Raw genomic sequence first — 27,682 nt, 5'->3', positions numbered from 1 at the left:
CGTGATATTCCAGTGGCTACTGCTGTGTTCCAAACCATGTCCAGTCCCGGTGGCTCAAAGATCAACATTTCTATTGCTTGCAGTTTGGGGACACACAGGAATTTGGGCGGGTCTAGGTCTGGGTGTCCTGTGCAGTTGGAGCTTGGGCTTCTGTTCATCTGATGGCTCATGCGGGGCTGGATGTCTAGATGTCCTTGCTTTACTGCTGGAAAGTGGGTACTGCCCAGCATGCAGGCTCAGCTGCATGGCTGGCCAGATGACCTCCATGAGTCCTCTCCAATATGGCGGTCTCACAGGCACCAGCCAGTCTTCTTAAGGGAAGCTGGTTCTTCCCAACATTCCCAGCAACGAGGTGGGAGCCACTCCTTCTTTCCTGACCCAGCCTTGTCACGGCTGCTACATTGTACTCATTACAGAAAGCTAACGAGTTGGTCAAGATCCAAGGGATGGAACACAGAGTCCCTCTCCCAAGGAAGCAAGTATCAAAACCATGTGGAGACTGGTTTACAGATGCGTCGAGCTCAGGTTCCCTCTCAGCCAGCCTCGTAGAAGCCGAGTGGCCATGAGGAGCCACGTTCCTCCAACTGGGAATCTTATCATCCTCTAGCTCTGCTTTTCTGGCTTCCTTACAATGAATAAAATAGTCAAGAAAATGGCATCACCAGGGAGATGTTTCCCTGTCCTTGAAATGCCAGACTTCACATCCGCATAAACCCATGGATGCCAGGTGCCCTTTGGGAATGTTTTCTCAGCTGAGTTGAGTGACTGTGGATCTTCTTAAATACACCTTTTACTGGATGTGTGAGACTCACGTGGCTTTGTTTCCTGATGTATGGTGGTCTTCTCCCTGTAGGTCTACACGAGGGATGTTTTATAGGAAGTAGTAAGCTCAGGGGATCTATTTTCAATCTGTTGGATGTGCTTTCAGAGGGCTGGGCATTCAGGGATGTTGAAAAAAAATAGCTTAGCAGGTGTGTGGGGGATAGAGGTCATGGGCTCTCATTTCTACCTCTTTTTTTTTTTCATTTCATTTTATTTTTTTCAACGTTCCAAGATTCACTGTTTATGCACCACACCCAGTGCTCCGTACAATACATGCCCTCCTTAATACTCAACACCAGGCTCACCCAACCCCACTACCTCCCCTCCAAAACCGTCAGTTTGTTTCTCAGAGTCCACAGTCTCTCATGGTCCATCTCTCCCCCTCTGATTTCCCTCAACTCCCTTCTCTTCTCCATCTCCCCATGTCCTCCGTGTTTTTCCTTATGCTCCACAAGTAAGTGAAACCATATGATCATTGACTTTCTCTGCTTGACTTATTTCACTCAGCAGAATCTTCTCCAGACCCGTCCATGTTGATGCAAAAGTTGGGGATTCATCCTTTCTGATGGCTGCGTAATATTCCATTGTATATGTGGACCACATCTTCTTTATCCATTCATTTCCACCTCTTTAATGTGACTTACCACCTTCCTGCACCCAAAACACTATACTATGCCGTGAACCCCACAGCCTGGACCAGACATTTCCTTTGCCTTGAGCACCCCACAAGTGATAAGCTGGCATGGGAGCAGGATGTGTGGAGCCGTGAATGCACCAAACGCATCCTGTGTGGGCATGGGTGTGATGGGGCATGCGTTGTGGTCTATGTGGGCAGGGAAGGATCCTGCAATCCAGCAGGAAAACTGTCTGCATGTATAGAAAAGCACAGAGAATTACACATAGAAGTGCCTACGCACACACATGTACATTTGCAAATATATACCTGTATGTCCCTGTAAAAGACACAACAATACAAACAGATACAGAGATGCAAATCCATCTACCCAGAGAAAGGGATACACCTCAAATCTAAGCATGTACAAATACACACAAATAAGCTAAGCATGCCTGTGTGCATGCACATTGTACACAAGTACAGATTCATTTGCAAATTCAAAATACACACAGACCCAGAAACTTGTGGGAGTCCTGCACAAACGGCCATTGACATGTGTGCATTACCCATAAATACATATGTGAGCACATGAGGTGGGAACACTGAGGTGTATGCAGATACCTTTGCTCATTGCACTGTTGGGTGTTTACCCTAAAGATACAAACGTAGTGATCCGAAGGGGCACGTGCACTCCAATGTTCATAGCAGCAATGTCCACAATAGCCAAACTATGGAAAGAACCTAGATGTCCACCAACAGATGAATGGATCAAGAAGATGTGGTGTATATACACAATGGAATACTATGCAGCCATCAAAAATGAGATCTTGCCATTTGCAATGACGTGGATGGAACTAGAGGGTATTATGCTGAGTGAAATAAATCAGATGAGATTGGGTGCATTCAGGGTGGTATGGCCGTAGACAGCTGAGCGAAATAAATCAACCACAGAAAGACAATTATCCTACAATCTCCCTGATATGAGGAACTTGAGAGGTGGTGGCGGGGGGGGCATGGGGGCTAGGGAAGGAAAAAATGAAACAAGATGGGATTGGGAGGGAGACAAACCATAAGAGACTCTTAATATCAGGAAACAAACTGAGGGTTGCCGGGGCGAGGGGGTACTAGGGAGAGGGTTGTTGGATTATGGACATTGGGGAGGGTATGTGCTATGGTGAGTGCTGTGAAGTGTGTAAACCTGGCGATTCACAGACCTGTACCCCTGGGGCTAATAATACATTATATGTTAAAAAAAAATGCCTTTGCTCACACACTTATAAATAGAAGCCCATTTTCACCCGCCAACGCATGCACGGATATTTTTGCATAAATACATCTAGTACGGGCGTTCAGATATGCCTGAAAACATATAATGCATATGTTCGTATGTGTTTGTGGTCACGTGGGCACATGTGTGTAAATGCACATGAGCACTTCCAACATAGGCAAACGTATGCAACATATGCATATGCAACAAATCTATGTTTGCAACACATGCAAACATATCTCTAATGCACACCTACACCCATACACAACACAGGTACGTAGGAAACAAGGAGGTCCGTGGACTTCCAACAGATGCCCCGGGAGCCACGCTGGGCTGCTGTAGGACACGGACCGATATGGGCCAGGCATGTTTCCTGTTTACATCCGGGAGCCAGCATCCATGGAAAGGACGTGGAGGAGGAGGCATTAGCTGAGTTTTGTCCTGGCGGGCGTGGAGTTGTTCTGAGCTTGGGGGGAGTGGCGGAAGCAAGCACAGAGCCGATGAATGTGTTGGTGGATTTTTGTGGATGTGTTTGTGGAATAACAGGGCTGGAATGGAGTCTGGGGCAGGGACGGCCGGGGTGCATACCTGGGTCAGCGTTTTGGGCAAAGCACCCTGAAGAATGACCCCATTTCTGGGATGCCCTGTGAATCGAGGGACATGACAACGTGAGTTTGGGGAACTCGGCTCTGGGCCTCATCCGCCCCACCCTGCAGATGCAGGACATCGGCGTCCCAACGTGTCCAGGACGCTCCTTCTACAAGGGAGCCTTTGTCTGTGCAGACAGCTGTTCTGTCCAAAAGAATTACCTTCCCGGGGCCGCAGGGAGGCACCTTTTGGTGATTCAGGACATTCTCACGTTCTGCCAGATGCTGGTGTCTTAGCAGCATTGCAGGTGCGTCTTGATGTCTTGGCGCCTCTCCCCGTGCATACGAAGCAGCAGGAACCTCAGGTCCAGGATGGCGACATGGCAGCGAGGACCAGAGCCCATCCTCCTGGCTGGCGCCCGGCCCCGTCTGTGGGACGGCTGTGGAACGGCTCCCCCATCTCATGTCCTAAGTCTCCCTGAAACTCCTTTTGTTCCAGCTGGAGTGATGATGGTCCCTCAGCGGAGAACCAGGGATGGATTTGAGGAGCACTTTGGGCTCAACTATCTGGGCCACTTCCTGCTCACCAACCTCCTCCTGGACACCATGAAGGAGTCCGGATCTCCAGGCTGCTGCGCGAGGGTGCTGACCGTCTCGTCGGCCACGCATTACATCGCGGAGCTGGACATGGAGGACCTTCAGGGCAGGTGGGTGCTCGCGGGCGGCCGTCCAGGGGCTCAGGGGTGCCCGTCAACAGTACAAAACCATCAATGTAGACTCAGGTCTGTTATCAGGATCAACCCTAACCCTAATCCTAACCCTAACCCCATGCCAACATTTTATAGGGTTCTTCATGCCTGAGTCCCCAAACATGTTTTGTTTTTGGCATTTTTCTATGGAGGTTTAATTGCTATAGCACCATAATCAAGTTTGTATCTCAGTAGTATAGTTGTTATGTAGCATTATTTATGTAATAACATTATGATGTCGATTATAGTTGCTACATAATATAACATACGTTACATTATGGAACTATAATTGTTACATAACATGTATGTATAACATTATAGTGTTGTAATTGTTACATAATGTAAGTTGTAACAATGTAATTATTGTTATAATATACATGTTATAATATACATGTTATAACATATATTGTTATAATATACATGTTGTATAACTATAATGTTATATAACAAATATAACATTATAGTATAATTATTATACATTATTTAATGTAATTAATTACTATATAACAGGTTATAACATTATGTTATAATTGCTTTGTAACATTATACATGTTACAGCATTTCCTGGTTATAATTGTTACACAATGTAACGTTGTATATGTTGCAATGTTATAATTGTTACATAATGTGACATTGTATATGTTAGAATGCCATAATGTTACAGTTGTTACACAGCGTAACATTGTACATGTTGCAATGTTATAATGGTTACATAATATGATATTATACATGTTGTACCCTAATGTTATAGTTGCTACAGAAGTGCCAGGTGTCCGCGGTAATGATCCAGTAGTTGCGTGTATCCTGAAATAATCACACGAAGTACATTTAACATCCGTCATCATCAAACCACATGCATCTTATCCTCGGGCAGCTTAGCTGTGTGATGTTATTATTATTATTTTTTTTAAATTTATTTTCTTGGGTAGAAAGAGGAAAGACAGAAGTTGGGCATGCGGTGGGTACCAGAAGTAACGACATATTCTCCTTCGTTTGCAATTGTAAATAGAACCCACTAACCCCGTGTGGTGCGTCCGGGTGACTCCTGGCGGCGTGGGAGGCACCACGTTCTGATCTGTGTCTCCCGCTCTCTCCTCCTTCGGGGTAAAAGAGGCCCCGCGTGTGAGTGGGGTGTGTATTTTTGTTTGCATGAATGCTGCCCTCACTGTGCACGGTGTAGACACCCTGTTGGAAGAACCTGGATGCGTGGTTGAGCGGAGCTTGCTTTCGAGGAGCGGCTCCAGGGCGTGCACCGGGGTGGGCACCCTCAGCCTCTGGGCCTGCAGACATATGGAAGGAGGGTGGCCGGGCTGTGCACCCTGGGGTGCTTCCCGGTGTCCCATTCTGGCACAGCGAGGGGCCAGCTGCCCGGAGAGCAGGGCTGGGGTCTTCCCAGAGAGTTCCCACGCATCTGGTGGGCAACCTTGGTCCTGGGTGGGTGACTGGGTTCTGTCCTTGTGGCTCTAGGATCAAGGTGAGCCCTCACTGGGATTTTCCCTTGGAAGCAGGAGGCAGGGAATGTATCTGTGGCTCCTGGGGACAGGTGACATCCTGAAGAGGGCCTTGGGCAGGGGGCTGGCCGGGCACTTGGGTCCCTGCTCAGCCTTGCAGGACCAGCCTGTGCACAGAGAAAGCAGGTGAAGCGAAGGCATGTGGTTGGGGGATGGCTGTTTCCCTGAGGGGCTGCTCCTTTGTGGTGCCCTAAGGGAGCTCAGGGATGGTGTATGTGTGCACCAGCGTGCAAGTATGAGCGTGTGTGAGCGCGTGGACACACGTGTGCAGGCATGTGAGTGCGGCCGTGCCCTCCTCTGTGCTTTGTGCAGGATTGGGTACGCATGTGTGGGCGTGAGCGTAGGTGCGAAGGTCCTTGCAGCTTTGTGTGCAAAAAAAAAATCAAAGAACAGGCACTGAGCTCCGTCACTTTCTTTGATAAATGTTAATTAAAAGACAACGAGGGGTGCCCGACTGGCTCCATCAGTTACACATCCAACTCCTGGTTTCGGCTCCTGATTTCAGGGTCGTGGGATCGAGCCCTGCATTGGATTTTGCACTCGGGGGGTGGTCTGCTTGTCCCTCTGACTCTATGCTTCCCCCCTGCTCTCTTACTCTCTCTCTAAAATTAATAAATCTTAAAAAAAAAAAGAGAGAGAGAGAGACTGAGACCACTCAGGATGCAGGTTTTTGGAGTGTGGTCCCCAGGCGAGTTTCATCCACATGCTCTGAAAACTTACTAGAAATAAAGACCCCGAGACCACCCCCCAGACCTGCTCGGCCCAAACGCTGGGGGGGGGGGGGGAGCCCAGCAGCCAGACTCTTAACAAACCCACCAGGAGATTCTGATGCACGTTGAAATTGGAGAACCACTTGAGCTTAAAACACTCTGCTTTCCTGCGTGAAAAGTCTTGATCCTCGGCATCCTCCTGATGTAAACACCACCGGTCCTTCGCGGTAATTGCCAAGACTGATTTGCTGAAAATTCATGTTCTTCCAAAGGCGTGAATCACTATATCATAGTGATTTCAGAATCCAAGTGGGCTGCTACGCACAGGAGGGTCTGGGTGCTCAGGAAGGCTCTGCCGGAAAACGCCTCTGCTTGCATACTTTCCCGGGGCGGGGGAGGGGAATGGTGGGCGGAGTCTGTTGAAACTTGTTTGTCATCAGTGGAATTGACTCCTGAGGAAATGGATAGCTTTGTCAGAAAATGGCTTTGGTTTCGCAGAAGGAGGTAAAAGTATCATTTAATTTAAAAACATATGTAAGTATTTATTGGTATTTTATATGTCTGTATGAGAGAGAGAGAGAGAGATGGGTTGATTTGATTTAAGGAATTGGCTCCCAGGTTGGAGGGACCAACAAATCCAAAACCTGCGGGGTAGACCAGTGGGCTAGACAGGCAGCTAAGAGTTAATGTTCCCAGCTTGAGCCAAAACACTGATAATTCAGGGAAAATTTCCAGGATACAGTCTTGAGGCCAAATTTCTTCTTCTTTGGAGGAGACCTCCACTGTTCCTCTTTGGGCCTTCAACTGATTAGACAAGGCCCACCCGCATTATGGAGCACATTATGGGCTTCACCGCAAATCTACGGATATCTGTGTTAATCCCGTCTAAGAAAACACCTTCCCAGCAATGTCTAGATTTGGTGTCTGACCAACCCCTGGGCACCACTGCGTGATGGGCTCTAACCACTATCTGCCCCACTCCCCGGCTTGTCTAGGTGCTCAGCCTCCTGTAGCCATGGGCCGCCCAGGACCACAGAGGTCCTCGTGGAGTCTTGTCTGAGCTGCCTCAGCTTCGGTCCTGCCCTGAGGGTGACCGCTCTTGGAGACACCCATTGCACCTCCGCTGAGGATAGTTCATGCTCTACTTGTCTTATGAGCCTCACCTCTTAGCCCATAGGATGCCCAGGGCAAGGAGGGACATGGCACCATGCTGTCTGCTCTCCTCCACCGCAAAGCAGGCGACTGGTCCTGTCCTAGTTCCTGTCCTCAGGACAGACGAGGGTGCTCCCAAGTGCAAAGGTAGCAGAACCTCATTGACCAAGGAATGGCTGCTCCAGGGGTCACTGACAAAGATGGTCCTCCGGGTAAAACTGATGAGTGGGTGTCCATGCATCATGGAGCCTCGTCCACCAAGACCCCGCTGGAGACAGCAGTGCCCCCCATGCAGTCTCCTTCCAGAGGGCAAAGACACCCTCCACATGGGATCTTCTCCCTGCAAAACATTGGCTTCTTAGGGCTCCTGGGTGAGTCAGTCCATGAAGCATCTGCCTTTGGCTCAGGTCACGATCCCAGGATCCCCACGGAGCACGGAGCATGTTTCTCCCTCTCCCTTTAGCTGCAGCCACCCCCTTGCTTGTGCTCCGTCTCTCAAATAAATAAAGTATTAAAAATCTTCATAGTGGCTCCTGTTCAAGGCAGAAGCCTTGCTTTTTCTGTAGATGCTTCCCCTCTTTGCACAAATATGGAGCAAATTAACATCCTCGGGAAAGTGCATTTTCGGGTTGCATTCCGAGCAACTTTACTTTCATGCAATAGCTCATGCTCACGGTATGCGAGTCCTGGGGCGGCTGTGACCAAGGACCGGAGAGTGGGTTGTTCTAAACCACGGTGGTTTACTGCCTGCCGGTTCTGGAGGCCGGGATGTCTGAGATCCAGGTGGGGCTGGGCTGGTTCCTTCCCGGGCCTCTGGGGGAGAATGTGTTCCAGGCTGCTCTCCGGGGTTCTAGGGATGGCCAGCAGACTTCCGCACGTGTGTGTCCCCATCTCTGTGTCTGTTCTCAGGGTACCATATTCCCTCTGTGCCCCTGTACGTGATCTCCCCTTCATGTGTGCCCGTCGGTGTCCAAATTCTCTTTTGTGTAAATTCAGCAGTCCCACAGGGTGAGCGCCCATCCTAAAGCCCTCACGTAAACTCAGTTGCCTCTCTAAGAACCTTGTTCCCATGCAGGGTCGTATTGTGCGATCCTGGAGGCAGGACTCCAACACATCTTCCTTGTGGGGGGGCAGCGTTCGATGCATAAGGATCCCCGTGCACTGTTCCCAAGGTGACAGGTCCTTGCGCTTCTCCAGAACCGTTTCTTCCAGGCTGACCTCCCTTTGGAGCCAAACCCCTTGAGATGATGTAGGCATGTGTGTGCATTGTGGGGAAAAGAGATGTTTTGGTTTGAGTTTCCCAAACGGTTTTAATTTCCGGGGGGGGGGGGGAGCTCATCCATTTGTGCATTTGGAAACACGAATTCCCAGCCTGTTATATCACTGTTTGTGAAGCCCTGAAGCTTTGGAGGACTTATGCGGTGTTCTGGGATGCATGATGGGCTGCTGATGTGCCCGTGATGGTTTCCCCCAACAGCCACGCCTGGCCTTTGCTCAGGACTGAAATGTGCACGTGGTCAGCAACGTCCTGCGGTGTTTCCGGGGAGACGTGGAGCCACTTCTTGGCTCACCAGGCTTCCTGGGCCCCTCCTGGCCGCTCTGTGTTTCCAGAGTCCTCTGGAATAGCAGACGTGGAAAACCAGGGATCAGGGTGACGCAGCATGTGTCCATGGTACCCGGGGAAATCTCGTGTCTGGAGATGAGGGATCCTTGGTCTGCCAACGGGTGCTGCTCTTCCTTGCTCCCTAAGAGACTACCTGTTATCGGACCCAGCGAGCTCCTGAGTTCACGGTGGCCAGCGGACATTCCCTCATCGCTGGCCATGGACTTGTGCATTAATGACCCAGAAGGAAAATAACGCAGCTGATTTATAGGACGCAGGCATCATACCCACGGCTGTGCTGCCTCCCGCACGTGAATTTACCCGGGGCCAGCAGACACATCCGGACGGCTAACGGTCCCTGCGGATCTGTACAAAAGGAGGCCGTCCGCGAGGCCAGCATGTGGGGCACGGACTGGTGACTCATGCATGGGGCACAGCATTCATCAACATCATGGTTGAAGACCCCGTCCCTTTTACTAAACTCTCTGCGTCGGCTGGGCCCTCGCGACCTCCAGCTGCAGGGAGAGAAGGAAGTGGCCGACGTCGAGCTGAAAACGTGGGCAAACACCGTGGAGGATACGAAATCCAGGGACACGTGTGTCTTATGGAAATAAGAAAACTCAAGACATTGTGTTTTTCAACGGCGCGAGGTACTGTCTCTCTGATGAATCCCGGGGTCCTATGTGCGAACGTTTCCAATCTACCGGGGAGGACTTCAGGAAAACCACTGCTTCTGGAACCGTTAAAGTAATACAGAAGGTCCGTGGTTTTCTAGGACGGACGGGGAGGTGACGACGGTTCTACAAAATGTGGACGTTGGGGTGTAGGGCAGCTCTGCTGAGAAGGAGGACTGACTGCTGGGGTGGGGGTCGTTCACGAACCCATAGAAAATGGGTTGTTGCATGTGGTATAGACAGGTGTACCCTGCTCTCCCCAGATCTCAGTAAAAGCAGAACTTCAGGAAACTCACAAATCTACTAAACTAACCCTTTAATTTCCATGAAAAAGATACCTTTTCACAATTTACCACCTCTGGACGCCCAGACCCCTTTTCCTTTGTCTCCTCACCCCTGCACCATTTACCAAACTTTGTTAAATTGTGTGTAAACCCAAGCCTAGTGGTGCCTTTGGTTTTTTTTTTTTTTTTCTCCTTTTTCCTATGAAGCCCTGCATACATGTAAAGTGGAAAAGTAAAATTCGCATGATTTCACCCTGTACATCTGGCCATCCTCAGTTTAATTTGCAGCCCTCCGGGACAGAACTTAAAAGTATAGGAGAGGAGATTTTCTGCTTCTCCAAAAGTCTGCCACATTACCGTCTCCAACTTCTGTTTTCTACTGACCTTTGAATTATTCCTGAAGGAATTACACCAAAAAGTGTTTTATTATTTTCAAAATAAGGATCTGCATTTATGTCTTTCGGTTCGACTTCCTGACAATCCGTAGTACAAAACCAGCGAAGTAAACATTCCGTGTAGACCCGAACCACGCAGCCATTTCCCGAATTAGTTCGTTTACCCTCACGCGGTGAGACCCGTTATTTGATTCTCTGTTTCTGCTCCCTCTTCGGTGTTAACGTTCAATCTCTTTATTGTTTTCCGAGCCCAGTGCCTTTGCAGTCCTCGGGGTTTGATTTAAAAAACCTCAGTAGGGGGATCGCGTCCTCCTGTTCATTTGCACTGATTCCTTCCCGTTTCTGCTGTGCATGTTGCTTTGTCCGTAAATCTGCCGGGGAAACCTCTCCTGAAATCACTCCTCCTTCTTGGACTTTGTCCATCTCTCCCGTAGGGAAACATACTGACTTTTTTCCTCCATTGAGCATTTCTAACGATCTCTGGTTCGTTCTTCTTCGGGCTCCGCTATAAAGCCACAGTTGCAGACCTCATCGTTTACCCTGGAGAAATGGGTGTATCGATCTTTCACGCCCTTTAAGGGCCCGAACCCGGCGATGCTGAGAAGGCGGCGTCCGAGGCTGCCCGTGCCCGTGGCGCATACGTGGTCCAAAGCCAAGACGAAACTCGGCATGGATTTCCCTGCACGTAATCACTGCTCGTTTCCTGCCGCCTTCTCCTCTCCTCTGCGGGGAGCGGACGGGAGACATTTGCCAAAAACAAGTCTCTTGACGATAATTGGAGGGTTGTGGCTTGCCTTGCGTTGGGGAGGGAACTCGGGCTCTGAACTGCCCTAGATCTTTGTCGTGATCCCTCCCTGCAAACACAACGGCCGTGTTGAGAATTCTTCCGGGCAGCGCTCCTTGAGAAGTTCACCCAGCGACCGCCTTTGCTGACCCGCCGCCCTGTGCCGGTCCCTTAAGACGGAGGAACCTGGGACACCGGCGAGCGAGCGTGGGAAGAGACAGGAGCTCTCCTTGGCCCCGACAGGAATGCAGAATGGCTCGGTCACTTGGGAGGACAGCCGGGCCATTGCTGACGGAACCGAGCACCCCCTCACCGTGAGGTCCCCAAATCATGCTCTTTGACTTTCGCCCAGAGGGGCTGCAGGCACAGCCACCTGGAAACCTGCCCACGGATGTTGCTAGGAGCGTGGTTGCTGGTGGCCGGAACCTGGAGGCCACCGAGCTGTCCTTCAGTCGGTGCCTAGATAAAAAGCAAACAAAGACGAGTGTTGGCCAGCGGTCGGGGGAGGGACGGCTGGACAGGTGGGGCATGCAGCGCTTTTAGGGCCGTGAGTGCAGAGGGTATGCATGTCCTTGTACACTTGCCCGAACCCGTAGAATGCGCACCCCCAGGTAAATTCTGATGCAGCCCGGGTAGGGGATGCTGGTCATGGGGGAGGCTGTCGTGTGTGGGGACAGGGAGGGGTGCACGGGGAACCTCTGGCCCTGCCTCTTCATGGCCCCGTGAACCCAAAACGGCTCTAACAACATGCGTTCTATTAAAAAAAAATGCGACGATCACGTTCCTAGCCCGTCACAGAGGCCCGAGGATCACAAGGTCGACACAAGTCTGGAGACACAAGCGTGCGTGTCTGTATAATGACCATGAAATGTCACCACGTGCTTCCCCGTAGAAAAGCGAGTGAAAAGTCAGGGTGTTTGCCCCAGGCTTAACGAGCGGGGCTGTCGGCGCGGTTTCCGGTCTCCCGCGAACGGGAGAATCGCCCCATTTTTGCGCTCGCTGGAGGGCGTGGGGGGCGTCCTGTTCTGCGCATCAAGTCAGGCGTCTGCACGACACCCGGAAGATGAAGCCCCAGGGAGGTCATATAAACCACAGAACCCTCCGGTGGAGTGGAAAATGGACAGGAAACCTCAGGATACCCCGGGGGGCAGACAGCGGGCTGGAGGCTGGGGGCTCTGCAGGTGAGGGACCTGAGCAGGAAGGGTCTTCAGCAAGTGGAGACCTGAGTGGGTGAGGAACCCAGGCAGATAGGGACCTGGACCCATAGGGATCTCGGCAGGTAGGGACCCAGCAGGTGCAGAATCTCGGGAGGTGAGGGACCTCTGTGGGTAGGGACCTCAGCATGTAGGGACCCGGGCAGGTAGGGACCCAGACCGTTAGGGACCTGGGCAGGTGAGGGATGCACCCGCGTCTCACACGTGTCCCTGGTTGCTTCCACAGCCGCAGCTACTCCCCGCACGGCGCCTACGCCCAAAGCAAGCTGGCCCTTGTCCTGTTCACTTACCACCTGCAGAGGCTGCTGGCCGCCCAGGGGAGCCCCGTGACCGCCAACGTGGTCGACCCCGGCGTGGTCAACACCGACCTCTACCGACACGTCTTCTGGGGCATGCGTCTCATCAAGAAGCTCTTCAGCTGGTGGTTCTTCAAGGTAGGCCTCCTGCGGTTGCTTTGCTGAGCCCGTTTGCTGTGCCCTGCCCCCACGGCTGGCCGGCCCCCTCGAGGCCACGTCGGTGCCGTTGGGTCAACGCTCAGAAGTGCGAGCAACCCGGCGTCCGGGTCGCTGACGTCGGAAACCCAGCAGCACAGCCTCCCCCTGTGTGCATTTCAAGCAGTTTTGGTGTTTTTTTCCACGAAGGAGAAAACAGATTTTGCAGGCAGAGGACAGGGCTCTGCTTTGCGCCGTGACCAGAGAGTCACAGGCCGTGCACGTTTCTGAATCCAAGTCTGGTTGATTTCCGATGCACAAAAGTCCATGCTCTTTCTGGTGTCCAAAACCGTGCATGGGCCTCCCACATGTCCCACGGGTCCCACGAGGGGACAGCAGAGGCTTTGCTCCAAGACAGGACACTCCCATTGTGGGGGCAGCACATGAGCAGGTGACACAGGGGGCCAAGGCCAGCCAGTAGCAATCTCGGAGGAACACTGAGCCTCCATGACGTGTACCTGTCCCCACGCACACGGCGTGAATTCTGCACAAGGTGGAAACAAGGCACCCCACCAGGGTAGGCACTTCTAAAATTCTCATATCCCCCACTTTTTTCTCCTGGTATTTTTATATTTCGTTCTCAGTCACGTGGTCCCATTTAAATTTCCGGGTTTTTAAAAAATGATCCGTGAGTGGACAGGAATCCTGGTTCTTGGAACAACTCCTTGTGCATTTGCTGCCGTCCAGTTTCCGCCGGTGTTGCTGGCCCAGACGTGGGGCTCAGGCATATCCTCTCCGGCTTCCAGGGTCTTGGCAAGGGGACAGTGTTCGTTTCCTCCCCGCAATGGGGTTGCAAACTTTAGAGGTGACGAACTCCAGGGCCGTGGGGGGCAGGGCACGTGCCTTCAGTGACGGACGTGGCTGTGAATTCCCCACCTCTGGGCTCTGCATGCACTAGTGTCTCGGGGCCATTCCAGCTCATGGGAATGTCTGTGGGCACTGGGGAGCCAGCGTCTGGCCGCTGCTGTGTGTAATGACCTCCTGTATGACCCTGGGATTCTTTTTCTGCGTCACAGCTCCCCTTAAAAATCCAAATTTTCTTTATGCACCTGAGTTTTTGAATTTAACTCTTTGTTCATGTCCTTTTGCCCACGCTTCCCCCCCATGGGGACCTGCTGGCTCAGGAAAAAACAAAAAAAACCAAAATGATAGAAAACGTTCCGTATCATTACGGATCATGAACCCGGTTTGTCATGTTGCACATCTCCCCGACCCCAACTTTCTTGTCACTCGCGGTCCTCGATGGGGCACTTTAAGCCAAAATCGAGTCAAAGGCGCTAAAAATGGGTCGTCTGTCGTCTCCGGAGGTACAGTTAGGTTTTGTCGTGCTGTTGAGCCTTCCCGGGTGGGCTTTCCGCTGATCCTGGAGGGAACGGACGTTCCTTTTCTAAATGCCCACGTGTTCCCGTCTGTTCTGAAGTCACCGGTGTGCTCGGGCAGTGCCCCCCGCCCCCCACCGTGGCTTCATTTTCTTGGCTTCCTTCTGTCTGGTTGTGTTTCCCGGGGTCAGCTTCTCGATGCTTTGCAAGTTGAAGAAAGCACCGTGGATGATGGGAGCCCATCTGTTTCTTCACCCCGTTTCTCTGTTCCCACGTTTACGCGGCTGCCAGGTTTCTCCCATAGAAAATAACGGAGAGAATAGGATGAGAGGGTTATACGGTCGAGGAGAGCCAGATAGAATAAGACATGACAGGAGGGGGTGGCATGGGGTAGGATAAGATAGGATAGAAGCAATATGATACAGTAGCATCGGATGGGATAAGAAACAATGAGAGAGCAAAATAGGGTAGGCTGGGATAGAAGAGATACAATAGAACAAGAAAGAGTAACATAAGGTAGCATAGGGTAGGACCGAACGGGAAAGGGTAGGCTATGATAGAATAAGAAAGAATCGAATACAATAATGGTGAGATGGGAGAACATTGCAATAGGATAGGGTAGTGTAGACAGGATAAAATAACACAGGATAGGACAGGACAGGACAGGATGGGGGATGGTAAGATAGAATAAGAAAGAATAAACTAGAATAATGATGGGATAAGATAGGACAGGGTAGCGTAGCATAGACGGAATAAAATACTCTAGGCTAGGATAGGATACCCTGAGATAGGCTAGGACAGAACAGGATAAGCTCGGAAAAGACAGAATAAGAAAAAATGGAATAGAATAATAATGAGATACGATAGGATAGAATAGGGTAGGTTAGGGTAGGTTAGCATAGGTTAAGATAGGATAGGATAGACATAAAATAATAAATAATAAAATTATTATTAAAATCATACAAGATAAGATAGGAGACCATAGAACGGGATAGGGTCGGATAAGAGAGAATAAGAAAGAATAGAATAGAATAATGGTGAGATACGATAGGATAAGATAGGATAGGGTAGCATAGCATAGACGGAATAAAATAATACAGGATAGGATCGGGTACCGTAAGATAGGATAGGACAGAACAGGATAGGGTAGTATACGATAGAATAAGGAAGAATAAATAAGAATAGAATAATGATGGAATAGGATAGGACAGGACAGAATGTAGGATAAGAGAGAATAAGAAAGAATGGAATAGAATAAGGATGGGATAGGTTAGGATTGGATAGGACAGGATAGCGTAGACAGAATAAGCTAATAGACGATAGGATAGCACAGAACCGAACGGGATAGGGTACGGTAAGAGAGAATAAGAAAGAATACAATAGAATAATGGTGGGAAGGGGTAAAACCAGATAGGATGAGACAGAATCGAATAAAATAGGACAGGATAGGCTAGAACAGAGTAGGATCCAATAACATAAAATAGAACGGGAAAGGAGAGGGTAACCCTCAGGACAAAACCGGCAGGGATTTCTAACTTAATTTGGGTGGGGACCTTGAGATTTCACACAGTGATTTTTTTTTTTTTTTTTTTGACTGAGAATCATTGGTCTTTCCTTTCACTTGGGTCTTTCTTGATGCCGGGGATTTTGTGACTTGTGATAAAAACACCTGTTTGGTCTTTGTCCTGTTTCTGTCCTAAAATCCTTGGAATTTCCGGTGAGGACAGCCATTGAGGTTTCTTCGGTTATGCAAATGAGGGGACTTTTGAAAAGCCCCTAAGTCTGGGGCTGGTGGCCAGGGGAGCCAACCCCAGAAGTTTCCGCCCCACCTCCTGACCTTCGGAGGGAGAAGAGAGGGACTGGAGGTTGTATCGGTCCCTAGTGACCGAAGATTTAATCCATCACGCCTCTGCAATAACGCCTCCCTTTCTAGAAATGGAAAGGGCAGGGTTCAAAGAGCTTCTGGGTTGGTGAACACGTGCAGTTTTGGGGTGAGAGGTGCCCCGGCAAGGCCATGGAAAGTGCACGCCCCTCCCCACACCTGGCCCCATGCACACTTTTTCTGGCTGTTCCTGAATTACAACCCTTTATAGGAAACCCGTGATGTAGTGAGTGACGTGTTTCCTTGGGGTCTGTGAGTCGTTCTAGCAGGTTACTAGAACCCCAGGAGGAGGTCCTGAGAACCTCCAATTTAGCTGGTGGGTCAGAACCATTCGTGACAACCTGGATTTGTGACTGGCATCTGACCTAGGGGGTGAAGGGCAGTCTTGTAGGGCTGAGCCTTGGGAGCTTTGACACCATGGCCAAGAATATAGGTCAGAACTGGGTTGGATTGTAGGGTACCCTGATGGTGTCTGGGAATTGCTTGATGGTGTGTTGCGGATGGTCACCGATGGAATCGGTGACCAGAATCCTAATGCTTTTCAGGGCTGTCTTATTATTAATTCTCAGTACATACCCATACCTTTCCTATTGCATTTATGCATAATGGTTTTACAGAGTTTTAATGTTTGTTTGTGTGGCATATCAGTTTTATTAAAAATAGTGCAAACCGTGAAGGCAGCGAAATACATGAAACATTTAGAAGTCGGTGATAAGTGAGTACACACATTGTCACACCACGTGGATGTGCCCACGCTTTCCCCCAAATGCACCTGCAAACGCTAACCCGTACCCCACCCGTAGAATCAACGGTTTTCTTGTTTCTCGTTATAAATGTCTCACGCATGTGTGTCTCTGAAATTTAAATTTGCATTCTTTGATCCTTTGGTAAGTAGAATAAGATCTGTGATTTGCTTTTTTTGTTTGTTTAGTAGTTAGTTACCCGGGGGCAGCTGTAAAAAGTGACCACAGACCAAAAGACTGAAACCACAGAGATTCCTCTTCCCCAGCTGGGGAGACCAGATGTCTGAGATCCAGGCGGGGCAGGACCACAGAGATCCAGGCGGGGCAGGGCCTTGCTCCCTCCTGAGGTTCTAGGGCAGGGCCCTTCCTGCGTCTTCCAGCTTCCAGGGCTCCAGACGTCCCTGGGCTGGTGATCATGTCCCTTCCATCTCTGCCTCCATCTTCACGTGGCTTCTCCTCTGCATCTGTGTGTCCTCTTCTGTGTCTTACAAGGACACCCGTCATTGGATTCAGGACCTCCCTGATCCAGGGTGAGCTCATCTCAGATCCTTTCCTTCATCACTTCTGCAAAGACCCTGTTTCCAAATAAGGTCACATTCACATGTACTCGGGGTCAAGACTTCAACTTGTGTTTTGGGGGGTACCCCGTGAAACCCACAACTCTCCATGTTAAATGTTTAAAATCAATCCCTGTGGACCCGTGAAGTCGATTCTGTCCTGGGGGTGTATATTCCACATGGGTGGACAACACGGCTTTGCTCCATCTCCGGATCGGGAGCATTTGGGGTGTTTCCAGTTCTTTGGGGTTTCCAGCAGTGTTGCCTTGAGGGATCACTCCTACATCTCCACGTCTGCTTCTGTCCCAGTTTCTCTATGGGGCATCGCAAGCTGTCATGAGAAGGTTCTAGAAGATGAGAAGGTTCTAGAAGGTTCTCTTGTCCGCGTTTTCTGGAGGATTCCATTGGGCTTTCAAGGACAGTCTTACCAAAACCTGCTCCAAATACTGTGAGACTGTGTCAGGTCTTACATCCATCTTGATGCTATCACGGATGTCCTAATTTTAAGAGATTTTTCAGTCTATTTAATGTAATTAATCTAATTTTGAAGCCATATTGATTTTTTAATGTGCAAATATCATATCCCCTCTTCTTTCTAGAATGTATGTTTCTCTTGAAAATGTTCTTATGTAAGATAGAGTCAGTTCAATAATACATGGTGTAGGTGACTCATATCTTACTTTCCACTTTGAGGGTGAAGCACATAATGTCTCTCTCTTATATTTATTAGGATTTGCACATTTTACTTTTTTATGGACTGTGCTATGTATCACTCCCATTTTGCTCTTCCTTTGAATGAGGGATGAATATTTAATCGTACAGAAACAAAACAGTTCGGTACATAGGCAAACTACGGCCAACAGGCCGGCCATATGGTTTTGTCAATAAAGTTTTATTGGCACACGTGCTTGTTCATTCTCGCGTTCTTCCTGGGATCAAGGCAGAGCTGAGTAGTTACGACAGACCCCCAGATGGCCCACCAAGTGGGAAATATGTCCTGTCTGGTCCTTTACTGAAAATGTTTCCTGACTCTGGTCTAGAGAGATGATTGTGTTTTTCTTTGCTTTAACTCCCTTATTCAGATAATGTGGACCAGTATGTTTCTTTAGAAAGAACCGCCCCCAGTTTCTACAGGGATTCTCAGTTATTCCTCAGTAGACCAGTCCTTTGGGTCTCCAACCGCTTCATTGATGACTTCTCTCTTGGCGTTTACCCCAGTGCTGTAGATCTCCTTCTGTGCCATCTTTGTCACATTGGGATCCTAAAGCCTTGATGATTTGGTTTAAAAAAAAAAAAAAAGTCAAAGAATGAGACAATGGAGAAGCCCATTTCCCCCCACATTTTTCTCTCTTACACTTCAGCCTAATGGAATCATCATGACAAGTCTGTGCGTTTGAAGACTGGAAATATTAGCCTTTGCACACTCTCTGGGTTGGGGAATTTTCAGAAGGATAGTTCCAGTTCAGCTCTCCAATTTTTCTTTTATCCGTATTGCTTGCTTGGGGACTCGTCGCTCTTCTCAAGTTCGTGTAGACGGCTCCATCCCGTCGATAACTATTTCTTCAAGCCTGGGAATTAAGGAGGACAGTTACCGAACCTCTTCTCAGGGTCTGCCTTCCTTGCCTGCCGGTGGTTCCATCCAAGCAACTCTCACAAAGTCAGCCGTGCCCTGGCGCTCCCTTTAGGGCCTAATTACCTGCCTTCCCTTCCAGTGTGCCGTCCTACAAACGCATGATTTGGTGTCTCCCTCCCCAAGCAGTTTGTAAAGGCGACAGGTTTGGTGTGTCCACACGTGATGACCATTCTGTACACGTGGGCTCTGTCGGGCTCTGTGCGAGCGTCAGTGAAGCTTTTCAGAGGGCGTGAGACCCAGTGAAGCCAGTGCTGATGCAGAAATCCTGTATCTCTCAGGTCTTGGGGCTGCTGCATTGAGATACCATCCCTATCTGAACCAACCATCTTATAGGTTAGGGTCCGTGGGTACCATGGAAAAGCGTAAATCTCGGTGCTGGGTACATCGGGACCCTTGTGAGGAATTCACCTCAAACAATGCCAGGCCTCTTTGAAATCACTTTCTACACCAGCCTCCAACTAAAAAGGATCAAACTGACAGTGTAGAATGTGCCCACGTCCCAACAACCTATAGGAAGTAGTGATGGTTGGTTCTCTTTAGTATGCATTTGAATCAACCCAGTCGCGGGGCCATTGATTGCTTTTTGATGGATGTGTCAGGAGAGTGGTACGTTTAATTAATCAACTCAAGGACACATGTACCGCGATGCTTCTCCCCACCTCTGCGTCCTCAGCTTCTCCCCATCATCCCTCAGCATTCAAGCACACTGAAATAACAACCTTCAGTTGACCTTGTATCATGCTACAGGAACCTACCACCATTCCTCTTCCACCCTGGGATGTAGGAGATCCCCAGTGATCCCGGGGAGCTCAGGGTCATCACAGGGGTCCTCATAACAGACAGGACAGAGGTTACAAGTCAGAGAAGGAGAGGGGACAGGAGACAGACTCTCTCCTGGAGGATCCAGCAGGAATACAGCCCCAGCCCATGCGCCCACTGAGATTCATCTTAGACGCCTGAGCTTATAGAATGTTAAGATGATAAATCTGAGCTGTTTTAAGCCACCGAGTTTGTGATCCTTCTCCAAGAATACCCAAAGGAAACTCAGGTCCTCCTTCCTTGGATCTCAGCTGTCCAGACTGCTCTCAAGACAAAGATCTTGTGTCTTTGCCCAGTGTGTTGGGTTCAGCTGCTCCCCTGTAAAGCAGGTGGGATAAGACCCACCTCGCAGGTATATCATGAAGATTACATCAAATCAGGTGGGCTCATACAGGAGGATTGGAAGAGGGAGTCAGTCATTGATTCTCATTCAGGCTGATGATACGTCGTGCAACCCTCCAGGCATAGAGTGATCAAGACGGATCACTGAGGCATCAAGGGAGGCATCTCCCATAGATGTACCCAGGGCTCTGGGAACTCAACTCATTACCACTCATTTTGACTTTGAGCATTTTGTACGAGTGACAAAAGGACAAATAGGGTGGCAGTAGTCTCCCCTAGTGTTGGGGGCAAGAGGAGAAGGCTTTGCTGGGGATGGAGCCTTTGAAGGTGGATTGAAGGCTAAACCAGGGTCCATGAGCAATGCTGGAATTATACATGATGCAGAAAGTTGTTCAAGATGGCAGGTAGGGTCAAACGGATGCCACCTCTTTCTTAGCTGTGTCCCCCAGCTGAACCCAAGACTGGGAAATGATCTGAGCTGCCCATGTCTCAATTATCCCAAAAGCAGCTGTTCCCAGCCCTACTACAGGTGTCCAAAGAGAGAAGCTCATCATGTGTTAGAAGCCATGGCCACATTACTAGGTTAGGGCTGGGTGCCCATTGAGAAATGTCAGTGAGGAAGTAATACGATCAACCTACAAAGTATCTGATGGACTGCAGGACACGGGGGCACCTGGGGTCTGTTTACAGACCACTCCAGTGGTGGAGGTGGTACTCCAGTGGTGGAGAGGGAGAGAAACCATCCCGAACACTACTCCAGAGATAACATGAAGACATCTTGACTGTGGCTCTGGGAGACTCAAGGATAATTCTGGGGTTTCTCACTCAGGAAAATGAGGGTAATGGTGGTGCCTATCCCAGACGTGGGGTGATGAGAAATGCCCAGGAGGGGATTTGGGGATGCTTGACCATGAGGTGGGTGAAGTAGGGTGTCTACTTTCACATGCCAACTGGGCTGCGATGCATGTGTCTGTGGCTCAGAGGAGAGTGAGATCAGCTTTTCACGTCAGAGATGAAGACAGGGAAGGAGAGGAGAAAGGAAGCTGTAGGCATGGGGAATGGACCTATAGGGAAGCAGATTAAGGACCAAGATGGAGAGGGTTGGGGTCTCTGGGAGAAGCAAGATCTGGCCACCCCTTCCTTCTCCTTCCCATCCTCCGCGATGCCCCTCGCTTTGGTAATTTGTTAATTCTGGATAATAATATCTCATAAGATTGTTGTGAAAATTGCTAACATAATATATGTGGAAGCGTTTCCGATACTGAAAAGCCCTGTGTAATTAGGTAATTATAAGGCATTCATGTTTCCCTCCAACTCGACGTTGCTTGCAGCTCTATTTAGCATGCTTTAAATTCTATCCTCTTTCTACCAAGTGTGCTGCTGCTGCTGCTGCTTTTCTTTTTTTTTTTTTTTTTTCACCCGCTTGTGCCCAAACGTCACCCCACAGCCCCTGCCTCTTGTCAACTCCGCGGTGGTAGGGATTATTTTCAAAATTGCCTTTCTTGGCCCCGAGAGCCCACAAAACGTTGGGGAGCATTTAATAAACATTTGTTGGGATGAATCATATTAAAACTTGGTGCGTCGCTGCCAGGACCAGCCCCGGTTTCATGCAGAGCCGACCTTTAACTAGAAACACAACGGAGCCCTCTTCCCTGGTCTCCCAGCGGGCATCTGGTTCTTTAGTGATCCTCCTGCCTCTGATGGAAGCAACACGTCCACTCTTGGGTTTGCTTTCACTTTTTACAAGTCTTTACGGATGATCTTTATTTCATTGTTTTGTTTTGTTTCATTTTTTACAAGCTGCCGATAAAATGGGATAAGTTATTTATGCCGGGGGAACCACTGTCTTGAGGATCTTCTTATCTGTGCAGAAGCCGACTGATTTCTGTGTACTCGGCACCCAAGAAACACACTTCATCCTCCTGGGAATGAGCTTGAATACAGCTCTTCTCAACTCCAATGACCCAGGGGCAGATACCAAATTTTGCTGGAGAGTTCGATAGATCTGCAGATTTTCCATTTGATTGAGATCATCTGCCCTTGGTTTTCCTTGAGGCCAGAACGAGAGAACAGCCAATTTGGGTCTTTCTGTGTATCTGCCTTAATTAGGTAGTTGCCAATTTGCCGCCATGATGCTCATCATCATAGACCTGAATTCCCAGACATTTTAAACACAGCTGAGGACCTGGATCCCAGGTACTTTCCTAGAGGAGACAATCCCTACAGATGAATTAAACACAGCGAAACAAAAAGAAACAGTGAATAAATTGTAGAATTCCATGCTCAGCTTAGAAAATTCCAGGAGAGGAGCGTGGTCATAGAAACCAGCACAAAATGTCCATTTTCTTGTTGAAGAGCAGTGTTGAGTTTCATCAGCTATCTTCCTATTGATCGTCCTTGGCAAATTAAGCAAGAGGTTCTGCCTCATTGACCTGTTCTGGTTGGTGATCATTAGCGTGTTGGAGTTTCATGATCTCGGAGCTCTCAGCAGGTCGTGGGCTGTGCTGAGCTTCTCTAGGACGTGAAGTTCCAGCACCAAATGACCCAAACAGTGATCCTGAGAAAGAAGAAAGGATTAGTAACTCTCTTTGCTGGGAGTGAACAACCCCAAGCTTGAAGTTATTAGTCATGAGATAACATCTACGTGTTCACCATGCAAGGACAGACTGGAAAGGTCATAGGAGAGGAAGCCTTTTGATCTTGCCTTTTTGACAACATGGCGCCCCTACATGAAGCCCCGAGTTAGCAAGGGAGCACCACAGTGAAAACGATCTTTGAGGGCAGCAGAGCTTTGTGCTGGTCCCGTTCGCAGTCAACTCACATGGTTTTCCTTGTCGGTGTGTATGTGTGGTGGCTCCCTGGGGACATCCAGCCAATGAGCTGGTGCCCAGCCAGTGGTCAATCACCACACCATGAGCCACAGGTGCAAGACGTCTATAACAAGAACACAAGGAAACAAAGGAAAAGTGAGCGAAGAGAGAAGGAATAGAAAAAGACCATGCATGGTGCATGTGTTTCTTATGCTCCACTGAAGGTGACTTCACCTCTACTGTGACTGTAGTGTGCAAGGTTCTAGCTCAGAGAGATTCAGGAAAGGACAAGCAGTTGTTGCTTCTTTGTGGATTTTTTCATAACCGAGAACACAGCATCATTTAAATATAGATCTTGGTGTTGGGACACGTATTCCTCAGCTTGGGCGGTGTTAACAAAGTCCCACAGACTGGGGAGGCTTAGAAACAGGTACTTGTTACTCATAGGTTGGAGACTTCCTAAGTCTTCAAGTCATGGACAGAGGGAGAGCTCTCTACTGGACACGCATGGCCATCTGCCTGTGTCCTCACGTGATAGAGGGAGAGCTCTCTACTGGACACGAATGGCTACCTGCCTGTGTCTTCACGTGATGGACAGAGGGAGAGCTCTGGGGTCTCCAACTCTTCTTATAAGGACACCAGTCCCATTGTCAGGGCTCCCACCCTCAAGACTTCATGTAACCCTAATCACCTCCCAATGGCTCCACCTGCTAATACCATTCCATTGAGGGTTAGAGCTTCCACATAGGAACTGGGGGAGGACAGGACACGTACATTCAGGCCGTCACAAGATATATGTATTCACTGGAGACGTATTTAAGAAACATCTCCTGCCTGTTGGGGTCTCTGCTGGTCTTAGGTCTATCTTAAAGAATCTGAGCATGTCCCTCCCATGACTCTGAGTGTAGGAGACGAGTAGAGTCATAAGCACCTGTTCCATGGGAAGGCTGTGCACACACAGCTCGTTCCTGGGATGGGCACACAGCTGCCAGAGCTACCTGTCACTGCTGCCCTCCATAGACTAACATTCCCGGTTGGAGAGGAGAAATCATTTGGACATTAAATTAGTCTTCCCGGGCTGTCGAGACAATGTACCACAGATGGGGTGGCTTCAACCACAGACATTCATTGTCTTTCAGACCCGGAGGCTGGGTGTCTGAGATCCAGATGGGGCCAAGGCTGGTTCCTCCTGAGGCTTCTCTCCTTGGCGTGTAGACCTTATGTCCTCCCTGTGTCCCCACATGGTCATCCCTCTGTGCGTGTCTGTGTCCTCATCTCTTCTTATAAGGACCCAAACCCTTTTGGATCAGGGTCCCCACCAACAACCTCCTTTGACTTTAATCCCCTCTTTAAAGACCCCCACTTCCAAAAAAGCCCCATTCTGAGGTCCCGTGGGTGAGGTCTTCAATATATGCATTTGCAGGGACATGGTCCAGCCTCTTTCAGGCATTCTGGTTGATGGTCAACCTTCCGGTTCAGCACACGTCGGCTGCCCAGACAGAGGCAGGAGCTGTGCCCCATGGACGTTCTCCACTCTGCAGGACCAGCTCTGGTGGCTCTCTCCCTGCATGAGACATGTCCTGTTGTAAAAGCTCACCGGGATAAAGACGTCCACCTAAATCCACTCTCCCACCAGCTTCTGGACTCATTTCTTGGAGAAGTCAGCACGTGCTATGGGTGAGGGATGTTGACTGGGAAGCTGGTGGCCCTGGGTTCAAACCCTAGCTCCTCCCCCCACCAACTGTGTGCCATGGGGGAAAGACTAGTCTTTTCTGAGCCTTGGGTCCTCATCTGTAAAATAGGTGTTACTGCTTAGTACAGTGCCCAGCCCATAGTATGGTCACCCGGGTCATGGTTTCTGTGGATCATTTGCAGTTGGATTTCTACTGGCCAGAGCTTTCCACTCGTACAATGTCCTGCATTTCTCCCTGACAATTTTGTGGGAGAACTTTTTCTAGAATTGTCGTTTTCCAGGAGAGGAAATAGTCTTAGGAGGGAGGCTGATACAGCAGTGATCTCGCAGTTCACAGGCGGTGACGTCGAAATTTAAACCCGGGTCCTGAGAAATTTGTGTGTCTCCTCCCAACTCCAGACGACGCAGATAAATCCCCAAAGGTCCAAGTTGTGTGACTGTGTGCGTGCATGTGGGTGAGTGGGAGCACATGTGCATGCACGTGGACGTGACCGTGTGTCTGTGTGCGTGTTTATACACACACGTGCACCTCAACATTTATCATGACCCGCTCCCTTTTACACAGGCAGGACCAATAATTGCTCGGATGGGGAATGATTAGGATGTGATATGCAACGTAATGAGAAATAAATGAATAAAACCATCTATTTCGTGAGCTGTCAAAACATTTAGGAATTAAAGAATACAAATGAAATCTCATTTCCGTCTTCATTATAAGCCCAAGGCCTTGAAAATGTTCTACAAACGATCCGCGGTTGCTTTTCGAAGCCCAGCATCTATCATGTATTTAAGCCCGTGATAGTTGGGTAAGTGGATGTGATTAATTCTCCACGAGACGTATTATAGCCACGAAACAGCTCCTTTTTCCAGCCCCCTTGGATGTGAGCAGAGCTGGGTGGTCAGGGCCAGCGTGGTGGACGATGAGGACGTCTAGGTATAAACGTGGGTGCGGGCACGTCAGTGCGTGTGTCTGTCCATAAGCTCCTATGTGCATGGCGCCATGAAGCTGAAAATCCAGGTATCCCTTCTGACTTCCTGAAGCTTCTCTGCTAATAGCCTACAATGGCCCAGAAGCCTTAGCGATGCCCTAAAGTGCAGATCCACCCGTATTTTGTATGATGCATGAGTTATACACCGGACTCTCGCAGTAGAGGAAGTGAGGGAAAGCAAACGTGGTTAAGAGAATCCTAAGGAAGAGAAGATGCGTTTACGGGACTGTGGTACATTTATCGGAAAAATCCGTGCAGTTCAAACCTGGGTTGGTCAGGGGTCAGCTGTATAGACTTACAGAGTCTGGTAAGAAGCTCTGGAGGATTGAGCCAATTTCCACAAACTGATTAAACAAGACAAGCTCCTGAAAAAGTCTTTATCTTCTCAGGGGGAAACTCTGTTGGCTTCCAGATCTAGAATCGTAGCCGCAGATGGAGGTGCTTTGGTTCCTGCCATTTCCAATCTCTTGAGCTCCTCCTGGCTCACTGGCACCCACTGACCACGCCAACCCTTGACCACGCCAACCCACTGACCATGCCAACCCACTGACCATGCCGACTCCCACCCCAGAATGCAGGGTGTGCCGTGTTCCCACGGTGCCGCCTTCCGCCAGAGTCAAATCTCCAAACCTCACGTGTCCTCTGCATTTTAAGCTCCTACTTGGACTTTGCTTTCCTCGTGAGCAGTGACCATAGCCCAGGAATGCTTCCTTCCCCCCAGGAAGCTCACCAAAAGAGCCTTTCTCCAAGGTGGTCACATTTTACCCGCTTGCTACCTAGTGTTGCTTAAACACAGAGGCTCAGGGTTCATCTGCTTTGACCAGTGCATATGCATTCTGGGTTCACCAGGAGCTGCAAAACTGGACTGTCCTCATCACAGATTTTAATATGCATTGTTGCCTATGGAAATGGATTAACCCATCAGCTCGGCTAGGTTGTACACATGGCTTTCCGCTTGAGTATCCCAACCCAGGAGATGAGCGTGCTGTCTCTTACTCAGCTACATCTGTGGGGGTCCTGAGAATCCCATGCACACTGCCCTGAAGGCTAACGTGTCCTGGCCTTCTTCCTTCTCCCCACAGACCCCAGATGAAGGAGCCTGGACATCCGTCTACGCGGCAGTCACCCCAGACCTGGAAGGAATAGGCGGCCGCTACCTTTACAACGAGAAAGAGACCAAGTCTCTCGCGGTCACGTATGACCTAGATCTTCAAAGAGAATTGTGGGCCAGGAGTTGCCAGATGACCGGCATCACTGACGTGACCCCGGACACCTTCTCGGGGTAGCTGCCACGTCGGGGAAGACCTTGCCTTCAGTCCAGCAAACACAGGTCTGTGACAGATCCCCGTGTCTGCATTGTTCACAGCTGCCTGCCTTCAGGGCTGTGTCCCCAGAGGTCCCCTGTCTGCTCTCCTGCCTTGGCAGGAAGTCAAGGACCAAAAGGAACATTGAATGTCATTCCCAAGGAGGTGGTCCCAAGCCATCAATCATGTGCCAGATTTCTGCAAGTGCCATAAACAATTAAATGCTGCCTAATCCCACTGTGCAGTCTACCTTGTTTCGCGCAGTGCAGGGACCAGATTTGGGAGACACATTCCGGGTCAGGTGGGCACTTTCAAAGGAGCAGAACCACTAGGGCTGTAGAGGGCTTGGGGTCCCCTATGTCCTTTGTTCTTCCATTCACCCATTTTTTCCAGACTCCCAGCTTTGAATTATGGGCCCGTGAAACAGAGACATGAGCCTTCCCCTGTCTGTCGGGTTAAGGCTCAAGTAACAACCCATATTCTACTCCATCCTTTGAGAGTCACCTGGTCCCAGGTTCCAGCTATAGCCTTAGAGCTGCTGTCATGATCTATCTCAAGCCCATGAGTCATGTGACCCTAACCAGACGTGTTAGGGATTCTCTATAACAGGTGGGAGCAAAGGGTCCTAGACAACATTCGCTATATGGTTTTCTAGGACAGGGCGAGAGGGATCTGGATGGCCCTCCCCATGGGGCTCTGCAGGATGGGAATGAGGAGGGGGGTCTGGACAGC

At 49.6% G+C, this 27,682-nt stretch overlaps 1 protein-coding gene across 2 annotated transcripts in view; it reads left to right on the top strand.

Moving 5' to 3' along the window:
• Positions 1-27,187, top strand: part of DHRSX (dehydrogenase/reductase X-linked) — a 141,625-nt gene extending 114,438 nt beyond the window's left edge. For both annotated transcript variants that reach the window (XM_059157922.1, XM_059157923.1), the window contains 3 exons: positions 3,792-3,999; positions 12,595-12,802; positions 26,729-27,187. In XM_059157922.1, the coding sequence (XP_059013905.1) occupies positions 3,792-3,999; positions 12,595-12,802; positions 26,729-26,932 (620 nt within the window). In that variant the 3' untranslated portion in view covers positions 26,933-27,187. The remainder of the gene's footprint in view (positions 1-3,791; positions 4,000-12,594; positions 12,803-26,728) is intronic.
• The last annotated feature ends 495 nt before the right edge of the window (positions 27,188-27,682 follow it).

This window comes from Mustela lutreola, chromosome X, assembly GCF_030435805.1.
Source record: "Mustela lutreola isolate mMusLut2 chromosome X, mMusLut2.pri, whole genome shotgun sequence".
In the NCBI taxonomy this organism is placed as follows: Eukaryota; Metazoa; Chordata; class Mammalia; order Carnivora; family Mustelidae; genus Mustela; species Mustela lutreola.
The sequence above is the reverse complement of the archived record's forward strand: the minus strand, read 5'-3'. Positions and strand labels throughout refer to the sequence as shown.